The following is a 26271-nucleotide window of genomic DNA, read 5'->3' on the forward strand; positions in this document are numbered from 1 at the left end:
GGAATGACTAGATAAAATGTAGAATTTGTGGAAAGATGTGCAGGTAAATTGACAGGTTTTCATCACAACTTTGAAGTGTTCCAGAGCTTCAGGGATGCCTCTTATTCACATGCCAAAGTACAAGTGAGAGGAAGCAATCCTGCACCAAAGGCAGAGAAATGTAGGAAAAGACAGGAGAGTTTATATAAATCAAACAATATGGAGTTATATTTGTGTCAGAAAATCTCCACACAGCTTAGAAGACATATTCCAGTGCAATCTGAGGCTGTGACAGGAAATGAGACACCGTCTTCTGCATCAAATTGTTGCAGTAATAAGGCTGTGAACCCAACAGCGATAATATCCCTATTCAGTTTGTTTTCAGTGTGGATACAGAATGTGACTGATCATTTTCTTAATTCTGAAGCAAAGGTTTAAGTCGTCTTTCACTGGACCCACACCAATGCAGAACCAGAGTTCCTGCTTTGTTCACAGAGCTTTAATCACTGGAGTTGTCTTAAGTTGATTTTATGCTGAAGTGAATTAAGGTGACAGAAAACAACAAAAGACATATCTGAGGGAATCTTGTGTGTCCTCACCTGAGGAATAAGCCATGATACTGCCCCTGTCTACTTCAAATATGACCAGAGCTTCAATGTTGTACTTCTGTAACTCTAAAAACATTACTGCGTTCAGTTTAGGTTGGAACTCCTGTGGTGAGACATGCTAGGTTTTATTGTAGACATGCTAGGAGTTATTCTGTTTATGCTTACAGTATTTCCTAGGAGTAACACCTCAAATTTACATGGATTCTTACCCTCAGCTTAGTGTTACTGTTTTAATTTTAGGCAACTGATCATCAGTCTTAGCCTAATGCCATGCAAGAACATGTTGCCCTTTTCAGTAAAAGCAAACACCTTTCTCCTCTTCTTTTACTGTCTTAAAATGCTGTACCAGCAGCAACTCCCATGTTGGCCAAACCCAAGCACCGGCTGAAGTACATATATATATAGACTAGTCAGGTGAGGCTGTTACAAGGACAAGGGGGGTAACTGAAACTGCAGAGTATTGGATCTAGTGTTTATGTCAGCAAAGCATGTGTAGACAATTGGGTACTGAACTGCATTGTGTTCGCACTGCTCAGAATTGCAGAGGGAAGGATATATGATAATCCCTTCTGACAAGGATAAAAGGTGAAGAACTGGTCCCAGCAGCTCAATAAGGCAATGAAGTAAAGGATGGATCTGAGGCAAATTACAGCAAACAGATGGGAGCAGTGAACAGCCACGGGGATTAATGCACTTAATCAGCATTAATAAAGGAACGGGGAATTGGTGCATTTGTTCTTGCTATACCCTAATTACAAAGGTAGCCCAAAACCGCCCAATGGACCAGCTCATTTGGAGTCTCTTTTTTGACTAGGTATATCTGTCTCTTGCTAAACTGCTTGCTTATTTTTGGAGGAAAACCCTCCTCAATTAGGTAGACTGTACTCCCATGTTAGCCCCTGAATTAGAAGGTAGGCGTCAGATACATCATGAAACACTCAGACAAGAATTGCAGGGGGTGAGGGAGCAGCAATAATTTGTTATCACAAACTATTTCCTTCATAAAAATCAGAAAACATTTTGGGCTGGGATGGATGATCTCCAAAATTTTCCTTTGAGACCTATTGTCTGAGATTCATAGAATAGGTCTTTGTTTGGCATGTAAAATAAAAAGCAGAAAAGATTTTAAGAAATCCTTCTTCACCTACACAACTCATTCAGTATCTGACCCATGTGCAGGAGACACTAGAGAAGTAGAGCAATTGATTCTGATGCTTTGACACTGCTAAATTCTATGTGACTTTGAAGTATGCATTAAATGCATACATACATAGATTTGAATGCATTTCTGAAGATATATATATATATATATCTCAGTTTGAGTATCTACTTAGTTAAAACAGCTGTAGATGCAGAGAGCCTAACTGAGGTGGACATTAAATACCCATGTGTATCATGGAATCTTTCATAGACTATTGACTTCTTGATCAGTTAAAAATTTTGTTAATGAGATGGAGAGTAAGCAATTACAGAATCATGCAGAATCACAGAATGGCCTGGGTTGAAAAGGACCACAGCGACCATCTAGTTTCAAGCCCCCTGTGTACAGGGTTGCCAACCACTAGACCAGGCTGCCCAGAGCCACATCCAGCTTTGCATTTAATGCCTCCAGGGATGGATCATAATATAAGCAAGATGTGTTTCTTTCATTTATTTTGACAAGTATTCGAATTATTTATGCTTACTTTCTTGTAGCCTGCATGTAAATACTTTCTAATGGAGGTTAGAAAGCAGATATATTAACACTGTTCTTGCTGTACTATTCCCCTATTTTGACTTAGCAGTCATGACAAATCCTTACTGATAAAACTTTGCCTCCTCACAACAGTGCTTATACTATATTATAATATTATGTTTAAGCATACTTATATTACAAATATTAAAATTCCTTGCCAAGGCTAGTGTACGAATTTCCTATTGTTCAATAATTAAGCTTTTTATTTTAAGTATTTAATATATTGTAAAGCAAAAGAGAAATAAAATGCTCTTCACATTGACTACCTGGAGAGTCTTCACTGTCATCACACTCGCAAAATGCAAAAGACACATGACAGTTTTTTCTTTTTTCTGGGTGCGGTTTGTTGTGCACAACAAATGTAACATTACTTACATTTGATGGAGCACCTAAGGCTATAAAAAGTAAAACTATTTCCCTTACAAATTCAGTTTTTGGATTTAATGTATAACTTAGTATGCATTTTCTCCTTGATGAAACGCAGCATACTTCTCTGCTAGGACTGTATTTTAAAGCATCTTTCCTTGTAAGTCAGTGGTTTAGGAAATCATTACCTCCAGTTGAAGGCAAGTGATTATCATCTTTCTCTGGCAATTTTTTAGTAATCATATCGCATTTTGAAGAGTCATTAAGCATGAAGAAACAAAATGGGCTGTTAATGCAGGTGATATCTGATTTTCTCCATGTGTTGGAATGTATGACTTTCATTCGGTTCTTGCACCCTTCACTGTATCCATTGGCCTGAATATTTTGGCAGGAATCAGGTCACGGGATTTTATATTTAATAAGGCAAAGATGTCGGCAGATACAGGTGTAATACTAATTTGAAAGTAATTTGTGTGGCTAAGATTTAAGAGGTAGCATGCTGGTTCCTCAGAACTCAATGGAAATATAACTCTTGACTTCAGAAAGGCTTTGAACAGTTTTGCAAACAAAACAGCATGGGCTGCATTAACACTTCATTAAGCAGTTTTCTTCCCCTGGCTTTCTATGACATTAATTAGAGCACTAGATTTTAAAGGTGACAGCATCAAGGCCATTAAAATGATCAAGCTATTATGAAGTTTGTTCTTTCAAGTCATATTATGCGGTAGTTTGTTATTTAGATAATCTATGTGCATTTAGGACTTTTGCCTTAATTTGTGTGGACTCTTTATGTTGCTAAAAGCAGTCCCTGGGTATGTCCTTGACTATGATTGCACAATTTCATAGAAAAGAAAGAAGCAATCAGATCTGCCTTTTCACCTTCCACTGGGATGCAACAGTAACTTACTCCTTTTGTAAAAGGTATTTACATAGGCACACCAAACAAGATGAATTATGTTTTAGAAAAATCCAGAAGTGGCTGCACCCCACTGGCAATGCTGAGGGCAGCCCTGTCCTCCATTTGGTCATTGATAGTGGGGAAACCAGGAGGAGGTGCCAGGACATCCACCGAATGAAGAGGAGTGCATCATCCCTAAGAGTGTATGTCACACAGCACTGTATGTTTTGTTCCTCATGTTTACTGTCATCTTTGGCCCTATAGCGAGTGGTAAACAGTGGATTACTAATGGGACTGATAGAATGATGGGAAATTGTAGGTAGACAGGAGAGAAGACTGAGGACTTTAGCCTGATTTAGTAAGTCTTTTTCTTGTAGAGCTGTTCAGTGTCCATACAGATTTCTTCTTGGGGATGAAACAATCTCTAGTACAGCAGCTGGCTTTTGGAAGCTTTTTATATAAGATGATGTCATGCCCAAAATAAACATGCAATTTTCCCATGTTAGGAGGTATATTGTGAAACTGCTTTTATTCAGTAAAATGCAACACTTACCTGTGAGACCAGCAGCTTCTGCTGATAAGAAGGCACTCCAAGATAGAAGGAAAAACAGACCTGTCTCCAACATGGGGAAGTCACACAGCTTTGTAAATTTTGTCAAGTGCTGAAACACTTAATAAGGAAAAGTAAAAAGCAACTGTTTTTTAAGCTAAAATTGTCCCCATGATGCGGCTAGGGTGGGAAGATGATATAAATGAATTCAACAAATCTGCTGTTTGAAGTATTTCTGTAGTTTTTGAACTAGTGCCTAATTGGTTTGTTTTATTTTATTTTCCTGGAAAAAGGGGACAGAAACTAATTTTGTCCAGTTCTGCATTGACTGGCATTTGTTTAACATTTATATTGAGGCTGAATGAGAAAGATGAAAGTAGGTATTATTCCTACTTTATAGTGTTTTACATGAATAACTGTAAAATAAAACAAAAAGTGCCGGGCAATACATGTGCCTTTTATTTCTATTTTAGGTAGGCTTAGTTTGTCTTGTTTTCTAGTTGGGAGTTTGCTGTGCATTTTTCTTTGATTGCTGCTAGTGTGTAATTTTTAAATACATTAATGTAGTCATAAATTCATAATTTAATCTCCGAATACTTCAAAACCTCAGCATCTCATTATTTACAAACAATAAAGACCACTGTCATGCCTAATGTTAAAGAGATTTGCATAACATTTGGAGATTGACTTAAGTTCTTTGTGAGTTAAATGACTTGTCAATTTATGATTTGACTGTTTATGAAATACTGAGTGAACAGTGGAAAGGTTCAATCTGAAAGTAAAGATAGTCTTAGATATCACACGTACAAATTTTCTCTCTGAAAATGAACCATAAAGGATATTAAAGCTGTGACAACTGCATAAGAGGATCCCATAGCAAACGATCCAGCAAAGATCCCCAGAAAATTTCCCACTGACTGAAAGAAAGCAGCAGCATCAAATGCATTAGGATTCTCCTTGGGACTGTAAATGGATATAGAGCTGAAAAGAGAACAAAGGGATGGGGGAGAGGGAGAGAAAATACAATCATGAATATAATCACACTGGCGTGATACTGGAATTGATAATTGGAAATAGATGTTTTTAGGGACATAAAATACAAAACAAGGCATCTCTGGACAGGTAGCAGATGGGAAAGCATAGTAGATAGAGACTGGGGTGGGAAACAGTTTATTTTCAAGGTATCACAATGGAAATCAACAGTCTGCTGCCAGTCAGTACATTTTTATACTAGTAGTGCCATAAAGAATATTGTTTCCAGACCAACTAAGCATTAATAGGTGGTAGGTGCATGAGAAATCTGCAGGGAAGATAGATAACTGAATTATTTATTGACCATATGTCTTCAGAGCAGTTATATATTCACAGATATTTCTGATAAAAACTGCAGCTTTATGGCTGAGGCTCAAATGGGTGATACAAATCACAGTAGGTACTGAACATCTGCAGCAGTGATCTTGTCATAAACTACCTAGTAGTCCCCTTCTTGGTGTAACCCTTCATAAATAGAACTGAAAAGTAGCAGGAGCTAAACAGGAAACCTTGTGGACAGGATGAATGTTGTCCCACAGAAAGAAATTAGTGAAGTTGTCAAAGGACATCTCCCATATCCCACTTTTGAGTGCACCCCCCAAGAGAATATCTGGATGTGAAATGCTGCTACCAGAGGGGAGACTTAAACATTTTAAGTTCCAAGTTTAGTATTTGTTACTAGTCAGTCACTGTTCATAACATTAGGAATATGAAATACATATGCCTTTTTTGCTTCTGAAAACATTGAATTTAACAGATACATTAAGACCCCCAAACACTAATTAAAGTATGTTTCAGATCTTTCTGGTTCGTTGTTTTCAGTGCTGTAGGTCTTTCATGTATACTGTTAAAGAAATTCTGGCACTGGATTACAGAAAGTAGCATGGGTTGCTGGAAAATGACTGGTATTTTAAGCATTAAAAATTTAGAATTCTTAAAATACGTTGAATATTTTAAGCTCTTGCATATTAAGTATCTGGTCCCATCAGTGTGATATCTTCCATCTGGAGACAAGGTTTAGAATTGCAAATCTGCATGAAGGATTTTCTAAGCAGCTACATTAATTTAGGAAATTCCATACAGTTTGAAGGCATGTGAAAACGGATCTCACATTTTCAGTGTGTAAAAAAGGCTTCTGGTTTTCTAAAAGCACATGATGGGGTACCGCAAAATATGAGTGATGAATACATATCCCCTGAAACAGAAATAACTGATCACCAAAATCTGATATGTCTAGTTATGCTGATGCACTGCCACGAAACTAGTGAAATGACTTGTAGTGGAATGTCCCATTAATATAACTACACAAATATTGTTCCCAGAGGAAATGCTAATTAGTCCTATTTCAACTGTTAGTCTCTCAGACCAGGGATCAGTTATAATTTCTTGCCCTCAAATAACTTCTGAAATGTTTGTCACCTCTGGCCTACTGAATATTTGTTGTTTTTAACCCCATAGGAAATAAAGTACTGTATTAAGCCATAAATATATTTGCAAAATGGATGAGACAGAAATTCCTTTGATAGACGTAGCTATTGCCTGTGATGCTGCATATGTTTAGCCTAGAGAAATGAAGGCTCTAGGCATTATTCTATAATTCTGTTACATATTACATTTAAGTGGCCTTCCAGAATTTATAGGAGGCCTCCACGAAAGATAGAGAAAGGCATGGTGAGGCACTGGAATGAGTTGTCCAAAGAAATTGTGGATGCCCTGAAAGTGTTCAAAGTCAGGTTGGTGGGGCTTTAGGCACCCTGATGTGGAGGAATATGTCTGTGCCCATGGCAAGGGAATTGCAAATACATGGCCTTTACAAACCCTTTCAACTTGTTTCTAGGATTCTGTGATCCTATAATGTAATTTACTAAGTGCATTTTGTATACTTAGTAAGGGCTTGACTTAAGTTAGTCATGTAGAGTTGAAAGTATTTGGTAATGCGACCTGAAATGTTAGAACTAAAACTTAGGCATGACTTGACAGTAAAGCAGCCACTTGATTCTCTCTTATTTAGTTCTAATAAGTGTACAGAGACTGTAGGTGCTAACATATATAGATTAATGAAGTGTAAAATAGGAATTGACTTTCTATGTCACAGATACGGCCACCACCACTGAGTGGTGAATTCAGCAAGGTGAACCTGAATCACACCCTAACATCATGCAAAAACTCCTCTATTAAATTTATGGGATCTGCTCACAAAAAGAATTTTCAGTAATAAAAAGTGAATCGAAAGAACTGTTGACAGAGTGAAAGTTTACTAGTCAAGTTTCAGCTATAGCCATTAACTGACTTTTTTTTTAAGTATGTTTCTTAAGACAAGAAATGTTGACTTTGTTAAGACCATTAGGGTTCCAGTTCACCCTCCAAAAGGGCTTTCAGGTGTAGAAAAAAAATCCTATACTTGGTGTAGTTATTTCATTAACAAATACAGAGTGACTCATTCCCACTGAGAAATTTTTCTACTTAATATGGCCCCCAGAAATGTGATAATTTTAACCACCATAACACAACAGATGCTCATTATGGCAGCTATAGTTTCTGCCCTAAATCCTTCTAGAACTCAAGTTTTCCATGTGTATCTTTTTCCTACAGTTTTAAAAGTATTTAGTTCTATTTTTGATTTCACATTACCATGTACTAACTTTATTATTGATTCTTCTAAATTTTTTTCTTCTCTAACACTGTCTTTTAACCTTCCAGACATGTAAAATACATGCTAATTTACCTGGTAATTTTCCTACATAAGCTATACTTAAATAGAACAGGATTTATTACCATTTATTTCATTACTTCCTACCAAGTCAATCATTTCACCTAAAAGTAAAATTTCAAAGCTTAACACTGCAGAAAACCATAATTAAATTTACAGTACCTCACTTCTGTGGTGTGCTACATAATACTAGACAGAAGAGAATCAGAGACAATATACATTAAAAAAACATACCTGAAAATACGCAAATCTCAGATATTACCTAAAATACCATTGCTGAATGAGTGATACCTTCTGTGAGTAATTAATTATTCAACTATGTAGTGATTTCATGAGCTACTAATTAAAAAAATCAAAATCAAGTTGTTTTTAAGAAGAAAAAAGGGTTTTCTTTTTTTTCTTTTTTTAATCAGTACAGATAAAAGTAGGTCACTATATCATGTTAGAGTTTTAAGAGAAGTGGATTGAACTTAACAGTTCCTTTTCCCTCTAAACTTTTTAACTATATAGTTTTCCTAAAAGTCTTCAAAGAAAGCCCAAAAGACAGAACTATCATTTTCCCATAAGAGTTTGAACCAGAAGCTTGACGTAAAATTGTACACATAGTACCAGACACAAGCTTCTCGTGGCAACTTTTAGGTTGGTCTTTCAGGCTGCCTCGTAAACTAGCCCCGCACCAAGCAATAGCAGGCGAACAATAAAAATGTAAAAAAGTGGGATAAAGTAGGGATGTGAGTATGCTAAGCCAATAAAAGCATATGTGAAGTAGAGACAAGCTCTGCAGATGATTAAGGGAAAGAAGAGGCAAACCACTGCAGGAAGTAGTTTTGAGGCAGATATGTGGAGATCTTGTAGGTGAGAATTTCCATAGACAACTTGAAGCAATTTTCAGACATACATAGAATGGTTACCAGTAAGCTAAGTAAATGCACAGAACGTGCACTAAAAGAACATAGATGTACATTCTGTACATTCTTATGCATAAAGAAATCTGTCTCCTTGGAATTTATTCCTGACAGTATTTGTGAATATTTAGAAAAACAGGGCTCCAGAATCAAAGATTTCATATAAATAAACAAATCAATCATTCTATTATTATGTGCAAGAAAAAGTTACTAGCAGATGGATGCTTGAGTGGTCAGCATTTGAAACCTTCAATTTTATGGATGTCCAAAGCATTATTCTTTGCAATTCATCACACTGTGGTTTCATTCCACTCACAGCATGGTTTCCACATGCTGTTAGGAGTTCTACTGGTTTTAATTCTAGAAGAAGGTCTAGCAGCTATTTTAGAAATTATCTTGCAGCACGGTTTACACTCCATTCAGTTCTCTCTGTTTAATGGCATATTTGGTTGTTCTTTTTTCTGTCTGCACCTTTGTTCCTCTATAGGCTTGTCCAGACTTTATGAGCTGTTAAAGGACTTTTTATTTTGATTACTTCAAACCAAACTAGCACTTACTATTGTAGTACCTAGGACATTTATTGTTTATGGAAACCTTTCTCAAAATGGATTTGTTATCAGTTCCAAAGTGGATAGCAGATGGCAGATGTCAAAGCACCAGGCATGCTAGAAAGGTAAAGCTGTTGCAGGGTTTATGTAAAACAGATGTTTTTCCATTTATGAGGAAAAGCAACATCTGCATGAAAATAAGAAAGGAATTCAGACTCTCTGCCAGATTTTCACTTAACAAAAATTATCATAAAGTAGATTTACTGATAGATTCAAGCTCCTTTTTAAGTGACACAAAGTCTGAATTTAACTCAGTAAATTCACCTATGGAAATAAAACGAAGCTGCAAAATTCGAATGACTCCATCCCTTAGCTTGGGCAGTCAGAGATCAGTTTAGCTCATCAGGAATAATTTTTGGCAGCTATTGATAATTTCTACACTGATAGGTATTTTAGTTTTCTTCAGCGTTCAGACCCAATAAAACAGACAGCAGCAGCTCAAGGTACCATCAGAGCAAATAACAAGTTGTCTTACTCCAGGTTGACATAGTAATGGCTTACTGGGCACAAATAATGAATAATTTCAAGACCAAAGCCATATCTGATCTGGTTTGGGGGCTCCCTACCTGTGTACATCTCAGAAACATCAGGTGCTATTTATGAAACTTGAAATTTGTATTCGTTATGTCAAGGTGCAGCAGAAAAATTAAAGCAAGGAATAAGGTTCTAATTAGTACAGGAGCACAAATTATGTTCCTTATACAAAAATTCATACCTTTGAACACATGCCATAGTATTCTTCTTTCAGTATTCTAGACCAAATTCCAAGTAAATGAAATTTTTGCTGTTCTTTTCATAGGCACTGGATAGAAACAATTCGGTTTTATAACTGAATTTTATGTACACATGCAATGAGAAGCCTGCAAAAGAGTTAGGGTGCCTGGAAAGATGATGAAAGTGAGAAGCCAGGCACACATCTATGCGTTCAGAACAATACCCTGATTGCTTCAGGAAAGGTGGCATTGTCCTGATCACTAATTTCCTAAAATCTACCTTTCTGGGGGAGTAACTTTTCCTCTCAGAAGATCAAATGCAAGAAGTCCCTATGCTGAACCCCTAGCTCAGCTGTATTTTAAATCTTCCTTAGCACATCTTCACTTCTCTTTTCTAGGAACTGTATGTTCTATAATATTTATAATAGATAATATTATATGTGTATAATATTATTATATATAAAAATATTATATATATATTACCGTAAGGTAGCATTTGCTTTGGATGAGGTAATGGAAATTTTAAGACACTTGAATATATATGTATATATATCTATACACACATATATTGTATATGCATTGTATATGTGTGTGTGTATAGATATATATACATGCATTTATATATACTTGTATGTATATATATATATATATACACACACACACAATAATCTTAAAATTCCCATTACCTCATCCAAAGCAAATGCTATCTTATTTTGATCTTTGATAGAAAGAGATCCTGATAAACTGCAATCTAGACTTCAAATTCCTTGTAAAATAAGCTAAGGCTTCATATCTTAGCATTTATCTGAGGCTTGGCACAGGAATGTTCTGTTCTTATATGATTGTTATTGCTTCTAAATGTCTAATTTTTGTACATGTATTTGAAAATATATTTTCCAGTGAAAACCCTGTTCAAAAAAATCTGTCCCATGCTCCTGTTAGAGGAATGAAGCACATCAGCACAGAACAGATGGCGGATAGTGGTTCATCTATGATGGGATGTGCTGCATAGTGCGTTACACTATTGCCACTGTATGACTGTCTTTACTTTGAGCAGATGATATCAAAAGGCACATAATTTAGAGACTTTTGTGCCTGCAAATGTGATCCTTTCTCATTTGGATGCCACAGTGATAATCCACCCCAGAGCTAAACCTGCTTTCTTTTAAAATATTGCATAAAGTGAAATGGCCTGTATATTTAAAGAGGCTTGAAGTGTGTCCTCCCATTTATGGAGATTGAGTGGCTACTGCAAAGATGCATGTAGTGGGAAGAAAGTAGAAACAATCAGCCACCAAGAAACACATATAAGTAAATTAATATGTTCATATGAAGAGCTGGAATTTTCTTCCCTCTTGAATCTCTGTAATCACTTACACCTAAGCAAAACAGAATTGGCAAATTAGAAGAGCAGTACTGTAAAAATCATGCAGTATTTCTGCATAGAAAAGATGACTGTAGAAGATACCAGTAATGTATCAAACCAGCAATCCTCTGATTTAATGAGAAAAAAGAAAAGTACCTTCCAAACAGCTTCTAGAGGAACAACAGAAATGAAGTCAGTCCCATATGGTATTTGAAACAATTCTTCTGCACCATGCTGCTTGAGCTACCACACATGACCAATAGAGGATATCTAGCAAATATAACACTTCATACTTGTAAGAGCAGCTTTAGGCATCCAGGAAGTGAAATAATCCCCAAGAGATGTTTCAAAATGGTAAAAACTAAAAAGTAGAACCTAAAATTTAAAGGGATATATTGTGCCATTAAGGGAAATAGATATGCTCTGAGTTAACATTTTCACTATTATTCGTCCATGACTTTAAATTATTTTTTGTCTCTCTACTCCTGAACCCTGACTTAGAATAGTAGTTATTGTCCACTCACATATTTTGTTTAAACGATCGAATGGTTTGTATTTCTCAAATAATATGGTAATGCAAAGCACTTGCTTTCTTTGTGTGTGCTAGACCTTTACTTTTGTCGTATTCTTTACTATATCGTTCTTCATCTTTGTATTGTACTTCAATGTCTTGCCTGTGAACCACTAGCATCCAAAGTTACTTAGAGCAGAGTTGATAAATATTTATCAGAAACATTTACACAACTTTTCACTTATGTGGTGGTTCCTATGTTAGTCCAGGGTGATGCTTTCATGAAACAAGGATATTCAGTGAAAACGAAATGTTTCTTGTGAAAGACAAAAATAGAATTCAAGTGTAATTGCGAATGTTCTATGAGTGTAGGGGAAAAAGTTCATCGTGCTCTTGGAGGCTTAATTCTATCCACAGACCTTTTTTATTTGTACAAAAAATTGCAAAATGTGACACTATTGGACTTAATCTGTACACCTGGAGTTCAAATAATAAAACATCAGAGCTAACAAGATGCTGACCATGTGTCTATAAGAAGCAAGGGAAGTGACTGCTGGATGGCTGGTCTTAATTAACCTTCCATTTTGTACTAAAATTACTGGGATAACTCCAGGGTGAGACAACGAAGACAGAACTATCCTTGTCTTTTACAGTGACTGCACTCTTGCAAATACATATGATATTCCAGTTAAATTCTGCAAAATGATTAGTAAAATGATACAGTCTGATGGTTGCCTGTATGAAGTGATACATTAGAATGCTTCAGCACATTATCATTAAATGACTAAAATTGTCGTTCTGCTTGAACATTCTAGACAAGAAACCACCTCAGATGAGCATCTGAAATAACTCCACTGATTCAGTGCAATAGTTCCAGATTTGCACTAGTGTCATAAAAAAGTAGAATATGACCCAGCACTTTCTGAAACTTTTCAAAGAGGCTGGCTAGCCATGATAAATCCTTTGCCCTTATGGGCTACCAGTAGAGATTAAGGGGAAGCAGTTTGCACTAAACTGTTACTGAATTGTAGTTTTTTTTCTTAGAATCACACAGTCCACGATTTTGCTCAGGAGATGCTTAAAGCTGAAATAACAGAAAATGCTGTTTATTTTACGCAGACAATGTTAGCTTCATTTAGGGTTTGACTCGCTGTCGTAACATTGTTGCAGAACTCACTACATCCATCTGCAATGTAAAGTATTGAGGGATGTACAGCAGCCTTCCATTTGTAGTAACAGCAAGTCCTTATCCGTCAGAAACACGCGTTATAATATTGTAGCAGTTTGGAAATCCTCTTGCATGAATGTGAATGAAGGATTGAGGGACACTTTCAGATTGCTAGCTGATCAATGAAAGAGCATAAGCAGTATGTTCGTATTCACTACTCAGAGTTTTTCTCTTCTTTGGCTTATGCTTATAAGCCAAAGCTTATCTGCTTATGCAGATCCTGATGTTGGTGTGTTCTGGGGTGATGAGTCCAACTTTTCCTCCCAGACAGCACTCCAAGTTCACAGGAGATGTGCAGCTCAGTTAACACAAAGAAAGCATGAGGTTCTAAGTGCTCAGTGCTCCTCAGCGTGGGAAAAACAAATAGCCTGTTCTTTTACTGCTTCTCTCCTCTGTATGAATACAACAAGAAAAAAAATCCATTCTTTAGAGGTAGATCTTCTTCGGTAAATTTATCTCAGTAATGGTAGAAGTAATTTTCTTTCCCCATTTTTCCTTTTTGTTACCTCCCTGAAATAAACTGTCTTTGACACAAGTACTTGAATAAATCTAGATTAAGTGATCGTCCTTGTTAAAAAAAAATCTAGATTTTTTTTTAAAGTAAGCAGTGAAATATGGGTATTTCTTGTCTGTAAAGAGGTTTATAAGCTACAGTTCTTGATGAAAATGCTGTCCTAGATGGAGCTAAGTCAGCTGTTTGAGAATGCGCATAGCTGCTGGAGTGTCTGGATAGTCTGTTGCTTGTAGCAGTAGAATCACAAAATGGTTTGAGTTGGAAGGGACCTTTCAAGGCCATCTAGGCCAACTCCTCTGCAATGAACAGGGGCACCAACAGCTCAATTAGGTTGCTCAGTGCCTGACTTTGAATGTCTACAGGGATGGAGCTTCCACCTCCCCTCTGGGCAACTTGTACCAGTGACTCCCTAAATTTATTGTAAAAAACAAAAAACAAAAAAACAACTTTTTCCTTATTTAGGAAACATGCAAAGAAAATAGGTTTTGTGATTCCTAAGGCACCTGGGCCACACTAGGTTACCATACCTCAATCCTGACTTGGCACAACATGTAGCTTGAGATTTGGAGCAATACTTTTCAGCTGTTTTTCAGTAGCGGAGCTTGTAGTCCATTAACAGCGGGTTGCAACTGATATGAATGAAAGTCTTGAAGCATATTTTGAACTATTTTGTGTTAGCATTTCAAACTACCTATGAAATATTCCTTTACATTAGATATTAGTGTGTTTCAAGGATAGATAAAATCCTTTTTCTCTCAGTGAATACATACCCTTCATACGTACTATTTGCTGTCTCTATGCTGTGGCTGAGATCATAGCTGTTATAGGAATAGAGATTTTCAAACCTTGGTACCCTATCCATTTTTTTCAAGGCCTCACCAAACAGATGATAATTTTTGGCTCTTGCTAATCTGGATTTGAGATGAGCCAGTAATCTAAAGAAGAAAATCTTTATAATCGCCTGAGCTGTTCAATCCCACCTACATTTCATTATTGAAAATATTTTCTATATTTTTCTTTAAAAAAAATTGAAAGACTAGGGAAAAATGACTCTGCTGATATCTGAATGAAATACTATCTTGATAACAGAACTTTTCTCACAGATATTAGTTCCACTTCTTTTGCTTTATAATAAATGGTTGCAGTTGTTGCCATGGCAATTTTCATTTTAAAAAATGTGTCCAAGTGAAGACAAGAAATGCATCTGTTATCATGAGAAAGTCTAAACTAAATCCAGATGTGAACTGCATGCTTTGATGTTGGCACTAATAATGTCAGAAACAAAACATGTTACATGTTTTAATGTCTGGATATATGAGGACAGGGATTTAGGAATATTTTCCATTGTAGGGCTCTGCTTGTGAACCAAATATAGCAAATGAACAGAATGAAACAGAGGGAAATGCACTTCACTTGCTGCAATAGCTGGTAAGCCTTGAACAGAGAATGATGGTAATATTTCTGTAGGAGCAAGGTAGACCTGAAACTTTCCTCGCTTACCTTTCTGAAAATACACTAAGCTTTTTGGTATTTGCAACTTAAAAAAAGAAAGAAAAAATCCAAGTCACGGTAGAAATTTTTAAATTACAATCTTGCATATTTAGTGTCTTACCACTCTGTATCCTGAAGTTTTTTAAAATCACATTTAATGTTGGACTCAGTATATTAACTCAAAATCATGACACAAGGAAGGTCTAATCCAAGCAGTTCCAACATAAGTAATGATAGATTTGGGAAAACTGCTCAGCATTGCTTAGGTATGGTCCATTCAAGTCACTCTAGGGAAAATAAACAATGAGAGAACTCTGAGGAAGTGATAGAGGAGTAACTCTGAACTTATTCAAAATGGAAAAAAAAAAAAAAAAAAGACTTCTATTTCTAGCACACGCTGACTGAAAGTCCCGGAGTGGGAATTAGTTACTCAAAACACGAGCAAGAATTTAGAGACAAACTGTATAGTCTGACAGAGTATAGAAGTTAGGCTGGATGAAGTACAGTTGAACAGTGGCTTTGAATCAGTTTTTTTTTTCCTTTGTCCTTGCCTGGAGTTGCAAAAGAGCCCTTTGGCCTGAACCCATTCTGAATTGTAGCTGGCTCTCCAAAACCATGCAATATGCATAAGTGCTTATGCCGAAGTTTTTGGACACACATTTGAACTGTTCCTTAACCCACAAGATTTGAAGAGTTAAGGAAGATCTTCCTTGGTTTAAAATTAATATCCCTGCCTATTATGTGTGACTTTGACCCAATGTGGATAAATCTCACAGAAATGATACACAACTAAACAATTTTTGCTCCTTGACTTGTAAAGATTCCATGGATTTACAGCTAAATATTTATTACAACAGATTATTTGCCACCATTTTTTTCCCAGACTGGTAGTTCTGTGAGACTTAAATATAGCTATTAATTAAAATGAAAATACCGTCACTAGCTTCATCACCCTCAGAATTACTACAATAAGGGAGTCTTTCCTCACAATCTTACATGTTCACCTCACTGTAAAAATACACAATGGAAACATTCTTCTACCAATGGGCTCAGTCGTGCTAACTAGAAATAGAACAAAGAGCTGCAAACAAGGATCTTAAAATGATCCTAACATATATTTACCGTCATTATATAGGAATAAAATACTGTAATAAAATATATAGCATAAAAGTGGTTCAGGAGATGGAAGTATTTTCTTCAGGAATATTTCCATCTATTCATAATCCTTTTCCAGTTTAAAACAGAGAACAGTTGTTTGCCATGCATGCTCTTATTCTCATCTCTCTTGCTATCATTTCTGGCTCAGTTTGCTCTACATTAGCAGAACAATGTAGAAAAGGAAAAACAATTTTTTTTTTTTAATTTAATTGAGTGTAAGAAAGCAATAAATGTGAAAACAAAATGAAAATACTGTGTTTAAAAATGTCTTCACTTCTGTGAAATTTTGTAATGGAAAATTAATTAAAAACAGGGCATATCCATTTAATAAATTGTTGGAATGCTGTTTTGTTCAAAGTTGTCATATTCAAAATTTATTCTTCAAATCCAAATTCTAATGTCATAGAATCATAATAGAATCATAGAACAGCTTAGATTGGAGGAGGCCTTAAAGATCACCCAATTTCAACCCCCTTGCCAGAGGCTGGCTGCCCCCACACCAGCTTAGGCTGCCAGGGCCCCATTCAACTTGAATGGCGTGAATGCTGTAAGAGACATGGCGTCCACAGCAATCTGGGCAGTATTGCCAGTGCCTCATCACTCTGAGTGAAAAATTTCTTCCCAATGTCTAACCTACATCTCCACTCTTTTAGTTTAAAGCCTTTCTCCCTTGTACTACCACTATCAGACCATGTAAAAAGCCAGTCTTCCTCCAGCTTGTAAGCTCCCTTTAAGTACTCGAAGGCTGCAATGAGGTCTTTCTTCTCTAAGCTAACCAAGTCCAACTCCCCCAACCTTTCTTCATAGGAGTGGTGCTCCAGGCCTCCTGGAGGTCATCTGGATCCTCTCTTCATGTTACTAAGCCTCCTCAGAAATGTATTGAAATTTCATTAGAACTACAAATAACGTATGCATATGGATATCACATTCAAAATATGTAGATCATTGTAATTAGCAATTAGTTGGAGAACATCAAAGTACCAAACACATTAAGAGGAAACCGATAAGACTAGATTTTTTTCCTTAATACAATGGTCTTTGCAGCACTTCCTAAGTCCCATTTCCCTAAACAGTGTAGAAACCACTGAGCTTTGTCATGTTGGAGTATCTCAGGGACATCTTCATCACTGCCTCCCTGATTGTCTGATATCTTTCAGCCTAGTTCATGCCTGCAGCATGCCAAGCAATGCTCTTATTTTAACTGGGCAATGTTTTTTCCTGGTTTGTGACTTTGTCAAACTGATAGTGTTTAGAATATGTTTCCTTGTTGCATTCACACTTTTCAGAAAGGCTATTATTTTTAAATCACTGCAGAAGAAATCTAGTCATTTTGCAAAAGCAGTATGGAGCAATTACATCTTTTTTTGTCTGTGTTTGACAAAATCCTTGCCTGAGCTAGACTTTTCTCTCCTCAGGAAAGGAGAGAGGAATTTACACATCTGTTACTCCTCTTTCATCCTTAAGAATATATGCCTAAATCTAGTAAATTTTTGAAATTTCTGAAATGTTAAGTGACAAATTTCAGCACAGATCTGACAAATGTCATCAGCTAAAAACCTTCTAAGACCTCATTTACATTAGACTTGTGCCATCTAAAACTTGTGTAATTTTTTTCTTTGCAATTGTTGCTTCCCAAATTCTGCCACCTGCTGTTACATCAGCCTTCAGAACTGAATTGCAGCATTGCTTTCTTGTCCTCCTCTCTTCTCTGTTTTTCACAAAGGAATGTATGACAGAAAAAATGACTGATGACTGCAGTAGTAGTGGTGGAGTAGATCATGCAATTCAGGGGAATGGGTAAATAGACAGTGGCTGTTGTCTGTTGAAAAGATGAAAGAAAGAGAAGGTGGAAGGCTGGGACCAAAAAAAAATCAGGTGGAAATGAAAGACTGGAACTCCATCACCATTGGAATAAGTTCCAAGAACAGAAGTTTGCTGAGTCTCACTGTTTAAGTAGCTGGAAAATGTACTTGCTAGAAGTATATAGTCCTCCTCCTGCTGTGCTTTTCACTCAGGGAAGGCAGGTGCACACTGGTGCCATCAATTATTCTCTTTGCTCAAGTGACAAAAGTATATTTTGAAAACAGTCAAGTTTCTAATTCAAATGTCAAGCTATGCACATTGAAATAATGCCTTGAGTATGGAGTAAGGAAGGTTTTCTGTGTATGAAAAACAAACACAAAAATTTACATTTGATTAAAATTTTTACAGAAGGTTTATCTCAACTTGTCTTCTGTAAAATATGAAAAAATATTTTGGGCATTAGGTAACTATTAAGTACTTGATAACATTTTTGTTATTTTGATGTGCTTCATGGATGATTCCCCATGCAAACAAAAACATGCATGTACACGTGTACAGATCCAAAAAATTTCATGTGGAGTGATGTCATTTCACTCTAACGGACTTAGCAGCTTATGGATTTGAGTCTTAAAAGATAAAGGCCTGCAGCTGGAAATAGTTTACCTGATGCTGCTCCTAGTCGAATGAAAAATAAAATTTAGAGCAGGTTACAATGATAGAATTCAAATGAAAGTAGCACATAGCTTGTGGAGAGTTCATGGAAGTGGGATCAGGAAATAAGCAATACATTTCTAACACAGTGCAAGCAGGTTGTTCCTATATATTTTTCACATAATCACAACCTCATCTACAGACAGTAAAAGAATTTTCATGGTTTCATACTTGTGCAACAGAACTTCTATGTCTTTTGAAATAGCCATACTCTTCAATGCTGTGTTTCTGGAAAGGTTTTCAACAATGAATAGGTATTGGTTGGTACCAGGTAAATAAAAAGGAAAACTTCCCCTCACATTTCCAACACATATTCCTCTTCTGTCTGCCCTTCTAAGAAGACTTGAAAACATGTTGATCTATCACAAGAACCAGGTGGATTCTTGCAGACAACATCTCAGCTAGATGAGCTTTCTTTTGGAACAGTTCAAGAGAAATAGCATCAATACATTTTTTTTAAACTCTAAGGGAGTTGTCTCTGTAAGTTGAACTAGACTCTGTGTGTAATTATCTTCCTCTCAGAAAATCTGTCTTATTCACTAGAGAAAGGTTATTTGGATAAGAAAAAACATCTGGAAAAGCTCAGAAAAAAAGCTGACTCGTATCAGGGTGTACTTCAGCTCTGAGTTCCCAATAAGAATCTTTGAAATGAAGAAGCTTTGATGTCAAGTCAGTCATTTGTGTGGAAAATGTATCTAAATAATTGCCTTTTAGATGTTATTTGCAAGCAATGCAAGCAGCATTCTTAATTCTGAGCTTACATTTCATATTTTTTAATGTTATCAGTTTGTTAGTGTATAAATGGACAAAAATACCTGCAGCTAGTCTGATTTGATTGGTTATGACAAGTACAGACATTCCCAGCTGATTTGAGCTAAGTTACAATTTCATACATCCCTAAGGGAAATCTCCATAACAGTACTTAATGAAATCTCTTCTAGTTTACCAGACCGCAACTGAAGGCTGCCTATTCAAATAAACTGCATAAACAAAACAAAGCCAATTAGATAACCTATAACTAGAGAGACCTTCATCACATAATAATGAGAAGCTAAGTAGAATTTTAATACTGTACTAGTATCGGAAACAGGGATTTGAAAGTGAAAGAAATACAGTGATGAGGACTATCTCCTAACAAAATTCTGTCCCAAATGTACATTTCCATACTGAATTTTCAGAAATTCCATAGTAGCTCCCCCAGTTTAAGCATAGAACTGCTCTGTACAGTAAGGTTCATGAACAAAAAAGAAAGGAAGTTTTATTAAGCAAAGACACCACTATGTTATACAGGATATCCTCTATTCCAGGAAATCAGGTCTTTTAAAGTTTCTGCTAATAGCAAGCTTGGTCAGCTTCCCAGTGCTTGCATCTCCTGTTCCAGATGGCCAGTGACGTGAAACTCTAATTATCATCAACAAAATAAGCAGGGAACTAAGCCCTTCCTCAAAGGTAAAAAGAGCAGATGGGCAACCATAATTTCATTATTATAGAAATAATAGATTGAAAAGATTCCTCATTCACCTTTTAAAATCACTCAGTAAACTTGTTGAACAATTAACTGCTTACTGTTTTAATTTATCGTTACTCTGTTATTTGTCTGGCTCAGTTGCTGCTTGGTGTGTAAGCTTTCTAATAGCAGTATGAAAGTAGCCAAATTTGTCTTGTCCAAGGGGAACCAGTAAGCAGAATGTTTGGCTGAGCTTCCTTCCAGCATTTTGCTCTCTTACAAGTTTTCAGCAAATTCTATTTTATTCCCTTCTGCAGAATAACTGTTATTCCTTCCTAGGAATCTTTATGGGAATAATTACAAATGCAATTTATCTGGTTTATGTGCTTGGTCATTTTTCCAGAAATGTAGTTCTGCAGATTTTCCATAATCCCCAGATATTTGTCAAGGATTGAGGGTCATGCAAATCAGTACAGTGGAACAACTCTGTGACTGTTGTGAGGCAGGGCCGGTTTGTCTTTGATCTGCGAGTTCTAGGTCAGGTTTTTCTCCATTCACCTGTCTAAGCCTGCCCCTACCAAGCTGAGCTCACAAAAGCTCTAGTTCTGCCAAATTTATTTCTGTAACAACAGTTCCGAATTGTCTGGAGACAAATCCCTGTGTAGAATCTCACTCCTTTCCTGATTTCAGTTCATCACATGATTAGAATGCACCATTTGTTAGAACTGGCAGACCTAGTTCCTGTGCTTTTCACAGTTTTCTTCCACTTCATAAGCACCTTTTCACGTACTACTTAAGAATTTCAAAAGCAGGCTTTCCTATCAAAACAACATAAATTTCTGCAAAATTGCACCAAAGAAAAACATTTGTACGTAAAATAAGGTTTTCCTCTGTATCCCTTTGAGTGAGCAAGCTTTCTTCCCTGTTAAGAGTTTACAATCTACAGCTTTTTGTGTTAGCATTATGATCTGCATTTACATAGCATACCACATCTAAATTTCTTATCATGTCTTGTCTTTTCTCATCCTTGCTTCTTTTTTTTTTTCCTAGACATATCTTCACAAAGTCTACAAATTGCCTTCACAAGCTCAGTTTCAAACTTCCTCTTTCATCCCCACTTCACCATCTCTTCCTACCCTCAGAAATATATATGCTACTTATTTTCTTAAAGGAGGAAAATGCTGCATGTATTAATCCTTTTATCTGTTTCTCCTCTGTCTGATAGCACAGATGCTTCTATTTCTGTCTTTACTTCCAAGGCCAGAAATGTGTCTCTGTACAGTGCTTGGCAACGAATGAGGTATATACACTTCTGAAAAAGAATGAACTAGGTTGAACAATTTTGTCTGGGTACAGTAAAGCTATTAATTGTGTGTGGTGCTCACTTATGAAAAGGGGGTGGGGGGCTTATGCTGTTAATTACATGCTGTTTTACTTAGATTATGTGAGTAATATCTCCGCACTTATATACATGTTAGAAACAAACAGAACTAAAATGAGGTGGGTGTTTTTTCCACATCAGTAGCTGAAATTATATGGTAATAGATACTAAGAAGCTGTATGGTTAAAATGGCTAAAAAACAAGGACAGCGTAGAAACATTCTCTTTCACTTCCTTTGACTCAATACTGAAGCAATCATATTTTTTGCTACTTGGTAACAGTTCCTAATAAATCCCAGCAGGAGATACGGGACACAGGCTGACAGATGTCACCATATTCTTAAGCTTACTGAACTCCCATTTTGCTGCAGATATGAGGAATTTGAAACAAAGAATAGGAAAGCCTTTTATGGCAGCATATGATACAGAAAGTTTTGAGATAGTAAATATGGAAAGCCACAATGTCACTTCTAATGTCCACTTTCCAACTTCAATGCAGTATAATAGAAAATTATGAAATGAGAATATTCAGCTATCTTTCCTCTGCTAAATTTGTTATTCAATGTGTTTGAGGATCAAAGTGTGGCAAAGACTATCCAGAATAATGCTTCAAAAATTGAAGGTTAAAGAAACCAAATCACAGACATTCCATGACAAAAGAAGAAAGCTTAGAATGTTTGTGAAGGGAGCTTCACATCCAGTGAGATGTATGCATCATGAATACACATATCATACCTTTCAAAACCAACAGTTCCCAATTTCATTATTCAGCTGCATCGTTACAGCGTCTCAACGTGTCCTGCATAGGACTGCTGACTTTAAAATATACAAAACATGAAATCACAATTAGAAATAAAGCCTGCTGATTAAGAGTAGGAATGTAACATTTGCAATTAAGGGATTGTTATGTGAACAAACCAGTGAAAATGTTAAGTGAAACATAAAATGAATACTTGTACCTATCTCTGGTGTTTGTGAAACTGTAGTTTCTTCAGTTTCTGATTACATTTTCCTCCTTTGTAAACTAGCCTCATGTTCAAGAATCTTACAATGTGATTTAAATCACAGAAGAAGTAAAAATACTGGTAAACAAGAAAATAACTAAAATCAGAAAGATTTAAAGGTTCTATTTGAGGTCCATTTTCTGTTCTTCTATTTTGAAGAGATGTGAATCTAAAATTAGTTATATCGTGACTGTGCCTATCAGTAAGAATCACCAGTGTGACAGAAGGAATTCTATTTAGTTCCTAAGGCAATTACAGGAATTGTTGTCTGAGAAATGTCAGCCTTAGAAGGGACTAGCATAAACGGAGATAAACTCTGGCTTACAAGTTATTTTCCTTGGAAATAGATACTGTTTTTCAATGAATTTGTCTCAGTTACCACTGCTTTATTATTTTAGAAAGCCCCATACAAGTTTCTATGGGAACTATGGACAAAAAAGAATGGTTTGAGTGTGACATTAATTTGAATATGATAATACTACACTAGAATGAAAGTATTTTTTGAGCAGAGAGGAGCTGTGCTATGAAAAATGTTGGTAAATGTCCGCCCTGGAAATATTTAAGAGGAGCTGTGAAATTTCTTTTACAAAGATCTTCCTTACTGAGCATCATAAAGCTGATCATCACCTATATGAATTAGTCCTCCACTTTTCCCCTCAATATTAGCCCTACTGTCACAAAAACATTGAATAATTGGAGTGTCTTCTTTGTACTATATCCTACTCTGGTGGATAACCTCTGTTATGAGGAAGGAAAGATTAAATGGACATTCTCCAAATTATTTGTCACACATTTCAAGTCTTCACAACTGTTAAAAATGGGTCTGGATTCTAAGGATGGTTAATTTATCAAGTACAGGTATGGTGTCATATGCTGTGTTATGTCATGAAAAAAGCACTTGAAATGTATCTGTTAATAGAGAGAACAGTCGTATTCAAGAACTCTGGGAAATGAAATATCTTCATCATGGCAAATTGCTTGGTAAATCTTTGAAACAACACATAGAAACATCCTCCTACTAGCATATCATTTAAGGTACTTAAAAATGGCAAGTCAAACTTCACAAGAAAACTATGTTTGCAGTATTACTTTCTTCTCTTCTTCAAAATATCCACACTTCTAACCTTTCTAGGAAAATTAGCATTCTGACAAAGGAGATTATTTCAGAAGATGAAAAGATAAAAGAGAACACGTTTCTGGCTTCTTTCCACACTTTTTATCTTCAAGATTTCCACTTCATCCATGTATCAAACTGTTTTTAATTGCATATAAGAGGGGGACATGAACTGTAATAAATTAGTTTCTTGTTACGTGTCACACTGTCATAGAATCACAGAATCATAAACCATAGGATAATTTGTGTTGGAAGGAGCCTTAAAGATTATCTTCCCCTGCCATCAATTCCCCTGCCACACACAGAGACACCTTTCAGTAGCCCAGGTTTCCCAAGTCCCCATCACAGCTGCCGTTGAACACTTCCAAAGAAATACAGTGTTGTGTGCTGATCCTTTGTTTTGTTATTCATACTAGCTAAAATGCCTTGTGACTTCAGTACTATAACTTCCTTCAGGAAAGGAAAGAAACAAAGAAATCCATCAGGTCGACTGAGCAATAAATAGTACAGGAGCCAGTGAAGAAATGGAGGCATGTCTTTTGTGTAATGATGGTACAAACATTTCTGACATTGATTACAATGGAAACATTTATTGTGCAATGTTCTCCTAGAAAATTTATTAGTAGGGAACATAACAATATTCATTACTGTTTTCCACATCCTGCACTCTGAGACTGCTCAGCATGAGAAAGATTAACTAGCTTTGCTAAATATATTGGGTCAACGTAGTTGACAGCACTAAATATTGTGAGATGTGGCAGAAACGTCGCTGTTTCAACAACAGCTTAGACACTTTATTCAGCAAATTCTTATGTAAAGGAACAAAAACTTTATGAAGTCAAAAGCTACAACATGTGCACTCAAAATACACGCCGACTGTTTAATTCAACAAGTGATGTAAAAAGAGAGAACAATGAAAAGGAGTGAAAATGAAATAAAAGTTTAGTCTTCAAGATCTGCCCCCAAATATTACTAAATTACTAATTTTCAACCAGATTCAACAGTCTTCATCACACAATTCCAATTGAAGTTATGATCTTTAAATTTGTTCCGCAGCTAGTAAGTGCCCGAGCACACAAACAGCTAATTGCATTTGTCTGTACAGTGCTATTAACATTCCTCAGCAATGATAAACATTCCTGGGTTTAAAATCTATGAAAAAAAAAAATAATCACATTGAATGTTGTGTCCTACAGCTTTCGTAAAAGGTTGCCATAATACCTTCACCACCAATCTTAAGCAAATTCCTTTCTTTACCTCCTTTCTTGTAACAAGACATTCCTTCAGACATTAACTTGGTTATTCTGTTAGTTGATGAAACATACTGTGTACTCTTATTCTGTCTTCTGTTTACCACAGTATACAATGGAACTTGTTACTGCTTTTTCTTATCTGTAAATACTGCTCTCATACCTTTTTTAATAGTCCCCTATTACTGTAATTAAGAATACACTGTTTGCACCGTCCCAAAAAGTGTTATGTGTTATAGAGAAAAAAGCTAGCTGTTCTTTGATAGCAACAGAAAAAATAATATTCTTCATTTAAACTCAGTTTGGTTTACAAGGGCATTAACACACTGAAACTGACATTATTAATATGTAGCTTTAATTAAAAAGCTACAGAAAGGAAGTTCATTTTAGGTTGCAGAAACATAGTATTTGTGCAGAAATTGATTATTTAAGCCAAAAATTAATGAAATGTGAAACTGATATGACATATTCTCTTCAGTGTCTGCAAATTACTAAATCTATTAGAGAAGTCAAAGTATTACTCACACTGGATATACAGACACTACAATAGTTTCCCAATGACAGGAGATTCTTTAGTAAAAAAAAAAAATGTTTCTAATATTCCATGTACAGCAAAGACATCAGAAGATAACCAGCATTTGTAGCAGATATCCTTGTTGATTATTCTATCGGTTTATAGGCAGAAAGTCCTACCCAAAGTCTGAGTACATGAAAGAGCAGAGGTTAGAAACCCATGAATCATGTACCACTGATAGCATTTTCTTTCTAGTTTTGCTTTGCAGCTGAGTTTCACTGCTGAACAGATCCATGTGCTTTGACATCACAGTGACTGAAAACTAGACACGCTTAAGAGATTTTGGGATTGAGCTGCTTGTAGGTAACTTTTCCATCATCTGTGCACCTTGCACTAAGAGATGAAGAGTCTAAATGAGCTATATATGCCTAGGTCTCTATTAAACAAAACAAAATTGAAAACAGAAGTAAGTCTCAAGAGTTTTGGTCATGTACATGCTTCCAATTTTGACAGCAGCATTAATGGATACTTTTCTATCTGTTCTCTCTACTGAGGTTTCCAGTCTTAGCTTTCCTTTTGTGCATTTTGTTGTCTGATTTACTTGATGCTTTGCTACATGACACATTCCATCCACATACACTGAATGTGGCAGATGTGCTCAGACATTTGGCAGTGT

The 26271-nt window shown here is 36.1% G+C and overlaps 1 protein-coding gene across 1 annotated transcript in view; it reads right to left on the reverse strand.

The window, feature by feature from the left end:
* The window catches only part of SLC9A9 (solute carrier family 9 member A9), a 171051-nt gene that overhangs the window by 101072 nt on the left and 43708 nt on the right, over positions 1-26271 (reverse strand). Inside the window, 2 exon segments of the mRNA XM_052685348.1 lie at positions 4140-4245; positions 4979-5117. Coding sequence (XP_052541308.1) covers positions 4140-4245; positions 4979-5117 — 245 coding nt within the window.

Source organism: Tympanuchus pallidicinctus, unplaced genomic scaffold (genome assembly GCF_026119805.1).
Source record: "Tympanuchus pallidicinctus isolate F22 unplaced genomic scaffold, pur_lepc_1.0 scaffold22, whole genome shotgun sequence".
NCBI classification, from domain to species: Eukaryota; Metazoa; Chordata; class Aves; order Galliformes; family Phasianidae; genus Tympanuchus; species Tympanuchus pallidicinctus.